We start from the raw sequence: 17,686 nt of genomic DNA on the forward strand, positions 1-17,686 counted from the left end.
GGCTGCTGTCTTGAGGGCTGTCATGGGGACAAGTATGGCCCCAGAGGGAAGATTGGAAAGCATTTGGATTTGGATCTGGTTCCAGAAGTGGGCTTCAGTTGGCTGAAAGTAAGGAAGGCTTTGGATGTATCAATGAAAAAGGGACCCCAACATTCCCCTGGGAAGTTTTTGGGAGTTTTTGGTGGAGGGGGTTAACCAAGAGGAATTTCTCAGTGCAGTGTTTTTACTATTTCTGAGCTTGAGAGAGTCCCTTACATTTTTTAATTGTGTGGGAAAATTATATGCTAAACAATTGTGGTGTTTGTACATGTGCCTGAGTGAACATTTGGTCAATGCCAAGATTTCACCTTTGACGTTTGACTATAATGATATCATTGCTGGGTCTTTGGGTCATTTATATAATGTGTTTGCACATTAATCATAGTTTCACCTTTTAATTACGGGCAGACTTCTTGGCCCTACCAAAAAGCATAGATAGACTTCTATTAAATTTCATTAGAATCATTGGCATTAAGTTCAGTTTGGAGAGAGAATTTCCACTGTCAACTAGTTCCATTATATAGCCTTTTAAATTCTTAGGAACTAAATTTTAAAACACTGAAGTACCTCTCCTGTTGAATTCTCTTATCACAAGGAGGTTCTGTCATCTTTATATTGTAGCTATTGACTTTTCAAAGTACATTTAGATTGTTTTTTAACGACTTTTGGGCTTCTCATTGAAGATGGAAATCTTTTTCTGTCTTACAGTCAAGATAAACTTAAGTTTGTGTGTAAGTGATTTTTTTAAAAATGCAGATCTGATCTTGTCACACCCTTGCTTCAGATTTTCTTGGCCATATTCATTTCTTATCAGTTTCTTGGCTTCAGTCTGTCAGATTTGAATTTAGATGCCAGTGCTTTTTTAACATTAAAGGCATTTATGATCGAATACATACCTTTTTCATTTTCACCTAATTTAACTTATTTTAAGAAATTACCAAATAGACCATGTTCTCTCGGGATTTAGGATCTTGGCATTCCTTTTTACTTACGATGCCTTTGTTTGCCATACTCTTCCCCTGATCATCTCCTATGTATTCCCTTAGAACTTAATTATACCTACCAAATTCTTAACTTTAATTAGACTTCTATTACATTTCATACTGGTTTTTAATATTTCCATTAGTCACACTGTATTATAATACTTGGTTTTCTTGTCTGTTTTCGCTACTACATTTATAATTTTTCTTAGTGGTAATTTTTTGGCTTTGTTTTGTTTGTCATGTAATTTTTAAAAATTAATTTATATTGGGGCACTGGGGAGGCTCAGTTGGTTGAGCCTCTCTCTGTCTCTTTCTCTCTCAACAAAACAAAACTCTCTTAAAAATTAATTTATATTTTAAAAATTTTGATAAAAATACATAAATTGTGGCATAACATACATAACATTTTAATCATTTTTAAGTGGACTATTCAGTGGCATTAAGTATATTTACACTGCTGTACCAGCGTCACCACCATCCATCTTCAGAACTTCTTTCATTTTGCAAAACAGAATCTCTACATTATTAAACAATAACTCCCCATTCTTCCCTCCGTCCCAACTCCTAACAGAAACTTTTTGTCTCTTATCAATTTGACTACTCTACATATCTCATATAAGTGGAATCACACAGTATGTGTCCTTTCGTAATTGGCTTATTGCACTCACACAATGTCCTCCTAGTTCATCTGTGTTGTAGCATGTAAGAATTTTTTTTTAGGCTGAATAATATTCCATTGTGTGTATGTGCCACATTAACGATAGTTCTTTTACCTTGTTTATCTCTCTTTCCAGACTTGGCACAGTTTCTGGCACATAGATGTGGTTCAGTGAATATGTATTTTGAATGAATATGTATATCATGGAAGCAATGTGGTGGTGTGGAAGGAGCTATTGGGAAACTTGGGTTTTAGTCATAGCTCTTGTATAGATTCTGTCTGTGATCTTGGGTAAATAATTATCGATTCCTCTTCTATAAAATGTTGATTCCACACACTTCAGAAGGCTTTGGAGACAGTTTAATGAGATACAGAGGTCCTTGTTATCAGAGCTCCCGAGGTACAAGGTTTCTACAGTGGAGCAAGCTTTATCAATGTGAAAATATTCACTAATAAATTAATCTCTTAAGAATTAGTCCTTGCTTAGATAAGCCAGCTCCCTGCCTGTCCCCCATCCCCTATCTTTTGGAGTATGTTTCTTGATTCTTGGAGAACACCTGACAGTGGAGTGTAAATACCTTGCAAATTGATTTCAAGGGGAGGTTGTAGAATTTGCATACTTGTTGAATCTGTCTGTGGAGCTAAGGATAAATAGGAATTTGGAGATTAGATAATCAGGAGGGATGCTATCTGGATGAAAAACAAGCAAGCCCCTCAAAAAGAATAACTTGAGGGGTGCCTGGGTGGCTCAGTCAGTTAAGCATCCGACTTTGGCTCAGGTCATGATCTCATGGTTCGTGAGCTCAACACCCCCCCCCCCCCCCAGGCTCCACACTGTGTCTCCCTCCCTCTCTCTCTGTCTGCACCTCGTGGGATTCTCTCTCTCCCTCTCAGTCTGCCCTCACTCACTCATGCTCTCTCTCAAAAAACAATTTTTTTAAGAGTAACTTGAATTTTAACAAGTATAGAGGGTTCTTGGGAAAATTGATGAAATCCTGAAATATTTTGGCCTGGCAGAGATGACCTTCAGTATGATCAAGTTGTGCCCATTCAAACTGCATCTGTCATTGTGCTGTCACACTAATTTTCAGAAGAATCCTCTTTCCCCTAGACTTAACAGTTCATCCTAAGAGTTACTGTAGTTTTAATTATAAACTCGAGTTTTGTTAAATATAAGCAAAAAAAAAAAAAAGGAAAAAGAAAAGAAAACTGAAAGATTTACTCTTAGTTTTCTTATTTGTAGTGAAATTTTTGTCCCTGTCTTAAATGAATTCACTTTAAGTGGCCTTTTCTGGATCAGCTATTTTCAGGAATTGAGGATTTTCTGCATTAACTTTTTCTGACACTTTTTTCTGAATTTATGTAATGCCAAACAAATAAGAAGTTATAGTAATAACCGTAAGTGATGAGCATTTTATAAAACTGTGTCTTTATTGGTCATTTCTTTTCTTTTTTTTTAATGTTTGTTTATTTTGGGGGGGGTTGGGGGAAGAGCAGAGATAGAGAATCTCAAGCAGGCTCTTCACTGTTAGTGCAGAGCCGAATGTGGGGATTCATCCCATGAACCACGAGATCATGACCTGAGCCAAAACCGAGTCAGATGCTTGACCGACTGAGCCACCTAGGTGCTCCGATAATTTATTTTCTTAATATAATCATTTTTTGGGCTTCAGGTTTATCCCACAGATAACTAGTTTTAGAAACTAGAACAGGCAATCATTTTACTTCAGGCAGGTTTAGCACTTTAGGGTGGTCTAAAAATATTTGATGCAGATTCATTTAGTTTATATAGAATTGACTTAGTTATGTTATTCAGGTTAAAAAAAAATCAACTCTCAACTGAAATTTGTTAATGACTATTTCAATGAAATTAAATGTAAGTGTGTACTACAAATAAATTGAAAATATTTTAAACATTCATAAATGTCAGATCAACTTGATTTTAAAAAAGAAACTCTATACTGTGTCAGAAAAAAATAATCCGGAAGCTCTTAAGTGCTAGTTTTTTATTTTTGTCTAAAGAGAAAGTCCTTTCTTTTTTCTCTTTTTCTCCCCTCTCTCCCTCTCTCTTTCATCTCCAGATATATTTATAAGTTAAATCATAGCATCTAAGAAGGAATTTTAGAGATAATGTAGTTATCTACCTTTTCTCTTCTTTGGGTGCTTGAATTCCCTTTTCAGCCAGTGAATTTGATTATACAGTGTCTGCTTGGAATGCCTTCAGTGACTAAAAACTCACTTGTGGTGAAACAGTCTTTTCAAGTGGAAATTTTTGTTAGAAGTTCTTTCCTAGTGCTGAACTGAAACTTCTGTTTCTGTGCATTTGTGCTATGCATCTGATGTGATAGAGAGTGGCTCTAATCCTTCAACTTGACAGCCTAGAGATGAGTCGGGATAATCTTGGCTTTCCTGCCATAATAAAAATCTCTAAATCTCAGAAGTTTAAAAAAATTTTTTCACTTTTTATTCATACTTGATAAGATCACATATCCATTGTGGATTAGAAAGGGGGCTCTTCTTACAGTCTCACAAGGACTCAAGCTGACAGAGGAACCGACATCTCAGATGTGGCAGAGGAAAAGTAGAGCTTTGGAAGGTCTTGCATTGGCAGAAATGTTCTGGCCCAGAAATGCAATACCTCTACTCATAGTTCATCGGTTAGAACTTGTCATGTGACCCTAACCTAATCACCAGGAATGGGGTGGGGGCGGGGGGTGCAGGGAGTACACAGTTCTACCATGTGCCCAGAATGGGAGAGAACCAGAATACTTGGTGACTAGCACTAATGACTGTCACACAGTCTTTCAAGAATTTGGAGATGTGTCATGTCTTTGTATTCCTTTCTTGACTAGGATAAAAATTCCTAGTATTTCAATTCATTGTGAGATGATTCCCAATTTCCTAACCCATCCAGACACCCTATAGTTTTCTGTGTTTTTCCTGAAGGGTAGTGTCCAGAAGGGTTCACAGTATTCCTGTACTCCTGTTGGAATCTGTCCGAGAAGAACTTTTTGTTTTCCTTTTGGCAGTCTAAAATCAGATAGTATTAAATCAGATAGTCTTCAGGTTGGTCCAATGTCTGTTTTATAGATGTGTGTTGAAATTGTATCCTGAATGATTTAAGTTCAGAGTAAAACAGCTGTAGTATAGTACAGAGATTAAGTTTTGAGACTTGGATTCAAGGCCTGACTTTCAGGAACTGTGTTACACAGGGCATGTTGCACAGTTGTCCTGAGCCTATTTTCTGATAAATATAACTTAACAGGATTGATGAGAACAGTGAGAAGTGTTTTCATGGACTTTACATAAAGTGGTATTAAGATACTAGGTGTTACTAAGAAGCATTGTTTTGTTTCCTTCTGACTAGTTTCACCTTAGTTCATTAGGGCCTCACTTGAGTGTTTAAGTTCCTACCTGGATACATATGAAATAGTGAACATACAGACTACAGTCTTTGTGGGTGTAGATCATCATCACATACATTTTATATCATTATTGAAAAAAGTCAAACTGATGTGCTGCCTCTCATTTGCAGGTAGGGTTCTTTCACAGTCTACTCCCGGGACTCCATCAAAGACCATAACAATATCTGAAAGTGGTGTTATTGGATCAACTTTAAATTCTACAACACAGACACCAAATAAAATAGCCATCTCACCTTTGAAATCGCCAAATAAGGTAAAAAAAAAAAAATTAGCCACAAATGCTCAAGTGTTGTGGTTAATGCCTTTATGTTCTTACTAGTCACTTTAGATACTTCAATTTTAACATATTCCCAAACAAGTAATAGGCTTTCATCGAATACTAGATTAATTTAGTAATCAAGAAAAAAGAACTTATTCTAAACACATAGTAACTTAGTAATCTTTTTGCATGCTAAGATAATTTCCATGGCCCATATCAATGCGGGTACAACAAAAATCTTTTGAATGAGGTACATAATGTGTATAGTTCTCAAGTTAATATTTGTGCAAAATTATTACCTTTGGGAAGTCACATATGTAGTGACTATATGAATATAAAATGTTGAATGTAACTTTATTGTTATTTTGATAAAATACTCTGTTTTCTGCTTAAACTGTCCTGGGTTTTGTGGAGACCTGAGTTTTTGCTGGGTGACAGATTACCCAGAGTACTAGAAATTGCCATCAAATGCTGGTCACCAGATTGTCAGAGTTTTTAGATTTAAGTGTAGTTCATTCAAAGCATTTGAAAGCTTTTCATGATCTGTTTTTATTTTAAGGTAGCTAAGTACTTGTCATTTTACTCTTAGTTCACTTCCTAAAACACGCAGATGTCATTATACCAGCATAACATTTTGAAAAGGTATATTTTAAGGACATTTCAGGTGTAAAGCTAACTTACTGCCCTTTTTATGGCCTTTTTCATTATTTACTACTATTCATAAATAGAACAAACATTAAATATTTGTTTCACATTTTTTAGAAGTATAGCTGTTGGTTTCTGTTATAATGAGACTTGAATATAATATATAAATATGATGTCTCTTTCACTTTATTAATAATGGGATTCTACCTGCATGATAATAGAAAATAATTATTTACTTAAATGGAATGAATGCAGTAGATATTTGAGTGCTTACTATGTGCTATGCCTAGTGATAGGCACTGGGGATAAAAGCATGAATAAGACACGTTTTTCACTTCAAGCAGTTCAACAGGGAAGTTAGACGTAAACATTAAGAATTGCCCTACAGAATCAAGACAGTTACAGGTGGGTTGATGAGCTCAGCTGTGTGTTGGGGACACTGTATACAAAGGCTGTTCTTGAAAGATCTTAACCTTAAAGGTGGTTTGGGTCTTAGCTGTGGGTGAGCAGTGGAGGTAATACTTGCTTTGAGGTAACTTCTCGATTGAGGTAATACTTTACACAAAAGGGGAAAAGTGTGGCCCTTTGAGGGAACTATATTGCTCTGGTAGTGTGAGTGGTGAGGGTACGAAGGTTAGAGAGAAGGTTTTATTATCTGCAGGGGAGTTTGCATTTTATTGTTCTAAAAGACTTTCTGTGGCTTCCCATTGCTTCTAGAGCAGTGGTTTCCTTGTCTGTATATTGGGATCACCTGGGAATACCTGGTTTGTATTCCTAGAGACTGTTTTAATCGGTCTAGAGTTTGGCCTGGTATCAGGATTTTTAAAAGCTCTCTAAGTGATTCTAATGGGTACCCTAGATTGAAAACCACTACTCAAGGTTAATATGAGATTTGCATGTTTTTTTTTTTTTTAATTTTTTTTAGAGAGGGAGAGAGAGAGCAGCACACAAGTGAGGGAGAGGGGCAGAGGGAGAGAAAGAGAAAGAATCTCAAGTAGGCTCCATGCTTAGCACAGAGCCTGACTCAGGGCTCAATCCTGTGATTGAGATGATCAAGAGTCAGACACTGAACCAACTGAACCAGCCAGATGCTCTAAGATTTGCATTTTTAAAAAGATGATTCTTGTGGCATTATGAAAGACAGTCTGGAAGAGAGACCAGTTAGGTTAGTGATTCTCAACCATGTATGAACTTTTGAAACACCCTGGAGACCCCCTTGAAAAACTTATGGCTGGGTCCTACCTGACTCCATAAATGAGGATCCCCATAAATGGAGCCGAGGTATCAGTTTGAATTTAGTTTTAATATTTTAAGATTCATAAGTATGGGCCAGGGTAGAAAATCACTAAGTTAGATTATTCCAGTACTTTAGGTTTGAGCTAGACTAGTAGCTAAGGGGCTTGGGAAGAAGAGATGTGTTAAAAGAAGTTTAAGACATAATATTGGATGTCAGGGTCTTAGGGAGGTGGAGAATCTAGGATGACTCCTAGGTTCCTGACTTGATTAACAGAGTAGATGGTGGCACTGTGGACTGGTAAGTCTGGTATATGGGCTATATCTGATTTGCATACAGATAGGAACTAGCTTTATTTTTCTCTCATCCTTGACTTTAGCTATGCCATCTTGGATCTTCCTTCCCTACATCTTGACAAGAGGTTATTTTTAACTATAAGAACAAGCCTTATTTTGGTGATTAAATTCACAAGTATGAAAAGTCTAGTCAAAGACTTAAATCTAGTTTGAAAGCTTCTCCCCTGAACTCAGACCCAATCATGACTCAGGGACCATATAGTCAAGAAGGGGAGTGTGCTCTGTTTCCTTCACTTTTCTACCTCCTGCCCGTTTTTGCTTTTGGCTTCTGATTGGAAGGAAGATTAGAAGAGAAAGGACAAAGACTTCTGTGACCAGGACTGTTGTAATGTAGCTGCCAGTGTAGCAGGTGTCCAAGTGTGGACATTTACAGTTGTACATTTAGGAACGTTTTTGAAGATCCCCATGGATATGTCCCCATTGCCCACTTCTTTGTTGAGAGTGTGGTACACACTCAGGCTATCTTTGGCAGTTTTCTCCTGGCTGTCTCTTACCTCCTGTAGTCTGCCCTACGACCTGGTACTGCAGTGTACCAGGCACGTGTAGCACAGTGTAGCAGAGGCACGTGTCTTTGGCCCATTAAGACGCTTTAGCCCTTCTGCAGCATCTGTTTGCCTAATGGGAAACCTATTGAAGAACCCACTGGTAGAAGTACAGCTTGACTAACTACTGTCCTCCTTTTCCTTGCTCTACAATTTTGACAGTTCCATCTAGCCTCTTGCATTCAGAATTCTCTAGGCTGGGACCAGTTTCTGTGTTCACATATGTCCTAAACTCCTGCAGGTATGTGTCAGGTTCTCTCCAGAAATCTCTTCCTGCATCCATTTCTGGTGGCTAGACCAAGATAAGCATTCTTATCACTACCAAAAAGTTTATTTTAGTGTGTTGCCAGCCAAAATTGAGATGTCAGGTTTTTCCTTCTTCTAGTTATTACTTAGTCCATCCCAGAGGTTTTCTTGGAGAACCCCTGCCTTTGTTCTTATGGAGGTATAGTCTTCTCTACATTTATAAATTCACTTCTTTTTTTTTTTTTTAATTTTTGAGAGAGAGAGAGAGACTGAGTGCAGACAGTTGAGGGGCAGAGAGAGAGAGGGAGACACAGAATTTGAAGCAGGCTCTAGGCTCCAAGTGTCAGCACAGAGCTTGACACAGGGCTTGAACTCATGAACTGTGAGATAATGACCTGAGTTGAAGTCAGATGCTTAACCATCTGAGCCACCCAGGTGCCCCTACTTCTATTTCTAATCTGTTTGGTTTCATTTCTTCTTCTTTTCTTTTTGTTTTTTCAATTTCATTTATTTATTTGTTTTTAAATTTACATCCAAGTTAGTTAGCGTATAGGTGCAACAGTGATTTCAAGAGTAGATTCCTTAATGCCCCTTACCCATTTAGCCCACTCCCCCCCACAGTAACCCTCTCTTTGTTCTCCATATTTAAGAGTCTCTTCTGTTTTGTCTCCCTCCCTGTTTTTATATTCTTTTTGCTTCCCTTCCCTTCTGTTCATCTGTTTTGTATCTTAAAGTTCTGATATAAGCAAAGTCATATGATATTTGTCTTTCGCTGACTAATTTCACTTAGCATAATACCCTCCAGTTCCATCCATGTAGTTGCAAACGGCAAGATTTTATTCTTTTTGATTGCTGAGTAGTACTCCATTGTATATATATATACCGCATCTTTTTTATCCATTCATCCATCGATGGACATTTGGGTTCTTTCCATACTTCAGCTATTGTTGATAGTGTTGCTATAAACATTGGGGTGCATGTGCCCCTTTGAAACAGCATACCTGTATCCCTTGGATACCTACTAGTGCAATTGCTAGCTTGTAGGGTAGTTCTGTTTTTTAGTTTGTGAGGAACCTCCATACTGTTTTCCAGAGTGGCTGCACCAGTTTGCATTCCCACCAGCAGTGCAAAAGAGATCCTCTTTCTCTGCATCCTCGCCAACATCTGTTGTTGCCTGAGTTGTTAATGTTAGCCATTCTGACAGGTGTAAAGTGGTATCTCATTGTGGTTTTGATTTGTATTTTTTTTTTTAACGTTTATTTATTTTTGAGACAGAGAGAGACAGATCATGAATGGGGAAGGGTCAGAGAGAGAGAGAGAGACACAGAATCTGAAACAGGCTTCAGGCTTCGAGCTGTCAGCACAGAGCCTGACGCAGGGCTCGAACTCACAGACCCTGAGATCATGACCTAAGCTGAAGTCGGACGCTTAACCGACTGAGCCACCCAGGCGCCCCTGGTTTGTATTTCTCTGATGATGAGTAATGTTGAGCATTTTTTCATGTGTCGGTTGGCCATCTGGATGTCTGCTTTGGAGAAGTGTCTGTTCATGTCTTTGGCCCATTTCTTCACTGGATTGTTTTTTGGGTGTTGAGTGTGGTAAGTTCTTTGTAGATTTTGGATACTAACCCTTTATCTGATATGTCATTTGCAAATACCTTCCCCATTCTGTCGGTTGCCTTTTAGTTTTGCTGATTATTTCCTTCACTGTGCAGAAGCTTTTTGTTTTGATGAGGTCCCAGTGGTTCATTTTTGCTTTTGTTTCCCTTGCCTCTGGAGATGTGTTGAGTAAGAAGTAGCTGAGGCCAGGGTCAAAGAGGTATTTGCTTGCTTTCTCCTAGAGGATTTTGATGGCTTCCTGCCTTACCTTTAGGTCTTTCATCCATTTTGAGTTTATTTTTGTGTATGGTGTAAGAAAGAGGTCCAGGTTCATTTTTCTGCATGTCGCTATGCAGCTTTCCCATAGCTGGTCCAGCTGAAAGGTCCAGCTCTCTCAGCACCATTTGAAGAGACAGTCTTTATTCCATTGGATATTCTTTCCTGCTCTGTCAAGGATTAGTTGGCCATACGTTTGTGGGTCCATTTCTGGGTTCTCTGTTCTGTTCCATTGATCTGAGTGTCTCTTTTTGTGCTGGTACCATACTGTCTTGATTACAGCTTTATAATACAGCTTGAAGTCTGTTTGGTTTCATTTTCAACAGGCAGGAGATGGATGATAGTGATGCTATCTCTCAGTAAGTCTGCCATGGATGCCTTTGTCTTCCTTTTTAGAGTGTGAGGATTTATCATTTGTAGTTCTTAGCCTTGACCTCACTTCACCCAAATTTTGAGATAATAGAAAAAATTCCATTATCCTCTTAAACTAGAAAGGAAATATAGAGAGAATAATTGGTTTGGGCAAAGAGATGTTGTTTAGTTCTTGCAGATGTTTGTTATTGAAGTACTCATTGATATCTTAAGTAAAATGTCCTTTAGGAAGCTGAATATAGGCAGTGACTAAAACTATGCATATAGATGAAATCAACCAGGGAGCATGAGGTTATGTGTACAGATAGAAGAAAGCAGGACTGAACCACAGAAATATAAAGAGTTATTAAAAGAAAAGGAGTCAATGAAAGAGAAGGAATGATAAGAGGTAGTAGGAGAAACCAAAAAAAACAAAAACAAAAACAAAAACAAAAAATAAAAATACTGGAAAGAGAGATGACTTCAAGAATGCTCTTGGGCTATAATTTTAAATACCAAGAAAGTCAATTAAGAAAAAGACTGAAAAGTAAAGCTTTGCCCCCATTGGTCAAAAGTGGTCAAAAGGAAACTCCCAAGTATCCACCTTTGCCTACCTGCCAACACTCAACAATCTTACCACCATCTGCCTTGAATAGCCAGGACTTCTCTCATTATTTATCCCTATTTACATTGGGTACCATCCAAAGGCCCAGACTCCTACATCACCTTTTATCTCCCATATCTAATCTCCTTAAGGTTGTCAGTATCTTCTGTCCTTGTTCTCACTTATCCCCAACTCTTGAACTACTTCCATTGTGCCCTCTCTGGAGTTCGTATCAAAATAATCCCCTAAATCTTCAATCTCTTCGCTGAATGTTCTTTTTATCTTGCTCTAACAGATACCCAGCTCTCCCCTACAAGACTGCTTCCCCAGCAGATCTCTTAAATGATGGCCATTTTTTCCTCCTTCAGCCATTAGGCCACTGATCCTGCAGTGGAGGGGTCGGACTACATGTTTTCCTTCCTTCCTCTCATTACTATCTGAAAACTGTTCTCACTTTCTTCTCCATCTTTGACACTAATGTAACCAGGTTTGTTATGGGAAGTCAGGCAAGTCTTAATATTTTCTCAATTTACTTGATACTATAGTTGTCTATTATTATCGGACGTATTTCTTCCATTATATTTATTTTGTAAAGTAATCCTCAGTTCTCTACAAAGTATTTATTAGACATGTAAATAAGCACTATACCAATGCAAACGTGATTCTGCATGGTTTACTTTCTTCTTGCTTTAGATTTTAGCAAAGCTGTTCTCTACTTTCTGACATTTAATGTGTGTTTTGTCCTGTAATTTTATTCTTACCTTAAGTACTATTTTTTTTCATGGAATATTTGGATTTATTTTAGAAATGCAGTATGATTTATGGGGCGCCTAGGTGGCTGAGTCAGTTGAGTGTCCGTCTCTTGATTTCGGCTCAGGTTATGATCTTATGGTTTGTGAGTTTGAGCCCCACATCAGGCTTTGCACTGACAGTATGGAGCCTGCTTGGGATATTCTCTCTCTCTCTCTCTCCCTCTCTCTCTCTCTCTCTCTCTCTCCCCCTCTCCCTCTCTCTCTCTCTCTCCCCCTCTCCCTCTCTCTCTCTCTCTCTCTCTCTCTCCCTCTCCCTCTCCCTCTCCCTCTCCCTCTCTCCTCTTTCCCTCTCTCCCTTTGCCTCTCCCTCTCCTTCTGCCCCCGTCCCCTGCTAGCATGCATGTTTGCTCTCTCTCTCTCAAAAAGAAGTAAAAACATTTTTAAAAATGCAGTGTGGTTTAACATTCAAAAATCTATCCATTGAATTCACAACAATTAATAAGAAAAGAGAATAATTTTATGAATATACAATACATCTCAATACATGTGGAAAAATGCTGATGGTAGCCAGCCTCCATTTTGGTTAAAAATACTTGAAACAATAAAAATAGAAGGATACTTTCATAATTTGAAAAGGGGGAAATACATCAGACTTCATGTTATGGTGCAGTGTTGAACAAGGATATCCACTTCCAACACGTGTTCAATTCTTTTTTTTTTTTTTTTAATATATGAAATTTATTGTCAAATTGGTTTCCATACAACACCCAGTGCTCATCCCAACAGGTGCCCTCCTCAATACCCATCACCCACCCTCCCCTCCCTCCTACCCCCCATCAACCCTCAGTTTGTTCTCAGTTTTTAAGAGTCTCTTATGCTTTGGCTCTCTCCCACTCTAACCTCTTTTTTTTTTTTTCCTTCCCCTCCCCCATGGGTTTCTGTTAAGTTTCTCAGGATCCACATAAGAGTGAAACCATATGGTATCTGTCTTTCTCTGTATGGCTTATTTCACTTAGCATCACACTCTCCAGTTCCATCCACGTTGCCACAAATGGCCATATTTCATTTTTTCTCATTGCCACGTAGTATTCCATTGTGTATATACACCACAATTTCTTTATCCATTCATCAGTTGATGGACATTTAGGCTCTTTCCATAATTTGGCTATTGTTGAGAGTGCTGCTATGAACATTGGGGTACAAGTGCCCCTATGCATCAGTACTCCTGTATCCCTTGGATAAATTCCTAGCAGTGCTATTGCTGGGTCATAGGGTAGGTCTATTTTTAATTTTCTGAGGAACCTCCACACTGCTTTCCAGAGCGGCTGCACCAATTTGCATTCCCACCAACAGTGCAAGAGGGTTCCCGTTTCTCCACATCCTCTCCAGCATCTATAGTCTCCTGAGTTGTTCATTTTGGCCACTCTGACTGGCGTGAGGTGATACCTGAGTGTGGTTTTGATTTGTATTTCCCTGATAAGGAGCGACGCTGAACATCTTTTCATGTGCCTGTTGGCCATCCGGATGTCTTCTTTAGAGAAGTGTCTATTCATGTTTTCTGCCCATTTCTTCACTGGGTTATTTGTTTTTCGGGTGTGGAGTTTGGTGAGCTCTTTATAGATTTTGGATACTAGCCCTTTGTCCGATATGTCATTTGCGAATATCTTTTCCCATTCCGTTGGTTGCCTTTTAGTTTTGTTGGTTGTTTCCTTTGCTGTGCAGAAGCTTTTTATCTTCATAAGGTCCCAGTAATTCACTTTTGCTTTTAATTCCCTTGCCTTTGGGGATGTGTCGAGTAAGAGATTGCTACGGCTGAGGTCAGAGAGGTCTTTTCCTGCTTTCTCCTCTAAGGTTTTGATGGTTTCCTGTCTCACATTTAGGTCCTTTATCCATTTTGAGTTTATTTTTGTGAATGGTGTGAGAAAGTGGTCTAGTTTCAACCTTCTGCATGTTGCTGTCCAGTTCTCCCAGCACCATTTGTTACAGAGACTGTCTTTTTTCCATTGGATGTTCTTTCCTGCTTTGTCAAAGATGAGTTGGCCATATGTTTGTGGGTCTAGTTCTGGGGTTTCTATTCTATTCCATTGGTCTATGTGTCTGTTTTTGTGCCAATACTGTGCTGTCTTGATGATTACAGCTTTGTAGTAGAGGCTAAAGTCTGGGATTGTGATGCCTCCTGCTTTGGTCTTCTTCAAAATTACTTTGGCTATTCGGGGCCTTTTGTGGTTCCATATGAATTTTAGGATTGCTTGTTCTAGTTTCGAGAAGAATGCTGGTGCAATTTTGATTGGGATTGCATTGAATGTGTAGATAGCTTTGGGTAGTATTGACATTTTGACAATATTTATTCTTCCAATCCATGAGCAGGGAATGTCTTTCCATTTCTTTAAATCTTCTTCAATTACCTTCATAAGCTTTCTATAGTTTTCAGCATACAGATATTTTACATCTTTGGTTAGATTTATTCCTAGGTATTTTATGCTTCTTGGTGCAATTGTGAATGGGATCAGTTTCTTTATTTGTCTTTCTGTTGCTTCATTGTTAGTGTATAAGAATGCAACTGATTTCTGTACATTGATTTTGTATCCTGCAACTTTGCTGAATTCCTGTATCAGTTCTAGCAGACTTTTGGTGGAGTCTATCGGATTTTCCATGTGTAATATCATGTCATCTGCAAAAAGCGAAAGCTTGACTTCATCTTTGCCAATTTTGATGCCTTTGATTTCCTTTTGTTGTCTGATTGCTGATGCTAGAACTTCCAGCACTATGTTAAACAACAGCGGTGAGAGTGGGCATCCCTGTCGTGTTCCTGATCTCAGGGAAAAAGCTCTCAGTTTTTCCCCGTTGAGGATGATGTTAGCTGTGGGCTTTTCATAAGTGGCTTTTATGATCTTTAAGTATGTTCCTTCTATCCTGACTTTCTCAAGGGTTTTTATTAAGAAAGTGTGCTGGATTTTGTCAAAGGCCTTTTCTGCATCGATTGACAGGATCATATGGTTCTTCTCTTTTTTTTGTTACTGTGATGTATCACGTTGATTGATTTGCGAATGTTGAACCAGCCCTGCATCCCAGGAATGAATCCCACTTGATCATGGTGAATAATTCTTTTTAGATGCCGTTGAATTCGATTTGCTAGTATCTTATTGAGAATTTTTGCATCCATATTCATCAGGGATATTGGCCTGTAGTTCTCTTTTTTTACTGGGTCTCTGTCTGGTTTAGGAATCAAAGTAATACTGGCTTCATAGAATGAGTCTGGAAGTTTTCCTTCCCTTTCTATTTCTTGGAATAGCTTGAGAAGGATAGGTATTATCTCTGCTTTAAACGTCTGGTAGAACTCCCCTGGGAAGCCATCTGGTCCTGGACTCTTATTTGTTGGGAGATTTTTGATAACCGATTCAATTTCTTCGCTGGTTATGGGTCTGTTCAAGCTTTCTATTTCCTCCTGATTGAGTTTTGGAAGAGTGTGGGTGTTTAGGAATTTGTCCATTTCTTCCAGGTTGTCCAATTTGTTGGCATATAATTTTTCATAGTATTCCCTGATAATTGTTTGTATCTCTGAGGGATTGGTTGTAATAATTCCATTTTCATTCATGATTTTATCTATTTGGGTCATCTCCCTTTTCTTTTTGAGAAGCCTGGCTAGAGGTTTGTCAGTTTTGTTTATTTTTTCAAAAAACCAACTCTTGGTTTCGTTGATCTGCTCTACAGTTTTTTTAGATTCTATATTGTTTATTTCTGCTCTGATCTTTATTATTTCTCTTCTTCTGCTGGGTTTAGGCTGTCTTTGCTGTTCTGCTTCTATTTCCTTTAGGTGTGCTGTTAGATTTTGTATTTGGGATTTTTCTTGTTTCTTGAGATAGGCCTGGATTGCAATGTATTTTCCTCTCAGGACAGCCTTCGCTGCGTCCCAAAGCGTTTGGATTGTTGTATTTTCATTTTCGTTTGTTTCCATATATTTTTTAATTTCTTCTCTAATTGCCTGGTTGACCCCTCATTCGTTAGTAGGGCAACACGTGTTCAATTCTACTGCAGGTCTGAGTTAATGCAGTATTGCAAGAAAAAGAAATAAATGACATAGGGTTTCAAAAGAAAGTAAAAAACTGTTACAAATTACATACCATTATATGTATGTAAAATTTAAGAATCTGCTATGAACTGTTAGAACTAATGTATAAATTTAGCAAGGTGATTAGATACACAGTCAATATTTAAAAATCAGTATTTATAGACCATTTATATTAAATTTTTTTTAACGTTTATTTTTTGAGAGAGAGAAAATAAGCATGAGCAAGTGGGGGAGGGGCAGAGAGAGAGGGAGACAGAAGATCCAAAGCTAAGAGCACAGAGCCCGATGCAGGGCTTGAACCCATGAACAGAGAGATCATGAGTCGAAATCAAAATTCGGACACTCAACCGAATGAGCCACACAGGTGCCCTGGGACCATTTATATTTAATATAATTGTTGATATGGTTGGATTTAAATCTAGTATCTTACTAGTTATTTTCTTTTTGTCTCATTTGTTCCTTTTGTTTTTTAACTCTTTTTTTTTTTTTTTTGCATTATCTCCACTATTGGCTTATTATAGTTTAAACTTTTAAAAACTTATTGGTTGCTCTAGTGACAAATACTACATTTTTGACTTATAACAGTCTACTTTTATTTTTATGCCACTTCATGTAGGATAAGAACCTTACAATAGAATACTTCCAGTTCTTTTTTCCTATCCTTTATAAGCTGTCATTGTTAAACATTTTACTTTTACAGGTTATGAACTCCATAATACATTTTTTGTTTTTGCTTTACACAAAATTACCTTTTAATACAATTAAAAATAAGCAAGTCTTATTTATTTTCATTTTAACTGTATCTTACATAGTTCCTTTCTTTCTGTAGGCCCCAATCTTAGTTTGGTATAAAATTCCTCCCTAAAGAACTTTCTTTAGGAAAATTTAATATTTTTAGGAAAATTAAAAAAAAAATTTAAGGAAAATTCTGCTGACGAGAGATTTCTCAGCTTTTGTTTGCCTGAAAAAGTCTTATTTTGCTGTTACTTGTTAGAAAGATATTTTCATTGGGTAAAAAATTCTAGGTTGGCAGTTTTCCCTCAGTGCTTTAAAAATGTCACCCCATTGACTTCTAGAGTGCATAGTGTTTGGTGAGAGGTAATGCCGTAATTTTTGTCTTTTCTTCCTTTGTATATGTGTCTTTATTTTCTCTACCTGCTTTCAAGATTTTCTCTTTATATTTGGATTTCTGTGGTTTGACTATTATGTATCCATATATGTGATGTGTTGTTATTGCTTTCTTCTTTTAAATACACATTTATCTTGATTTTAAACCATCTTGGATCTATGATTTATTATATTTCATTTTATTTTTGTTTGGCTATTATCTCTTCATTTATTTCTTCTGCCTCATTCTTTCTCTCTTCTCATTCTATTTTTTAAATTTTTTTTTAGAGAGAGAGCATGCATAAGCAGGGGAGGGGCAGAGGGAGAGGGAGGGAGAGAATTTCAAGCAGGCTCCATGCTCAGCGTGGAGCCCAGCGCAGAGCTTGATCTCATCGCTGTGCGATTGTGACCTGAGCTAAAATCAGGAGTCGGAATCTCAACCAACTGAGCCACCCTCTTCTCATTCTAGAACTCTAGTTTCATGTTATTTTAAAGTTCTTATCTGATGGTTGCAACATCTAGGTCATCTCTGAATCTACCTC

The 17,686-nt window shown here is 37.8% G+C and overlaps 1 protein-coding gene across 6 annotated transcripts in view; it reads left to right on the forward strand.

Moving 5' to 3' along the window:
• Window positions 1-17,686, forward strand: part of LIN54 (lin-54 DREAM MuvB core complex component) — a 72,996-nt gene that overhangs the window by 20,437 nt on the left and 34,873 nt on the right. For 4 of the 6 annotated variants that reach the window (XM_043572301.1, XM_043572297.1, XM_043572296.1 and 1 more), the window contains exon 4: window positions 5,216-5,358. The exons of the other annotated variants lie outside the window; for them this stretch is intronic. In XM_043572301.1, coding sequence (XP_043428236.1) covers window positions 5,216-5,358 — 143 coding nt within the window. The remainder of the gene's footprint in view (window positions 1-5,215; window positions 5,359-17,686) is intronic. 6 annotated transcript variants of the gene reach the window in all.

The sequence above is a fragment of the Prionailurus bengalensis genome, chromosome B1 (assembly GCF_016509475.1).
Source record: "Prionailurus bengalensis isolate Pbe53 chromosome B1, Fcat_Pben_1.1_paternal_pri, whole genome shotgun sequence".
NCBI classification, from domain to species: Eukaryota; Metazoa; Chordata; class Mammalia; order Carnivora; family Felidae; genus Prionailurus; species Prionailurus bengalensis.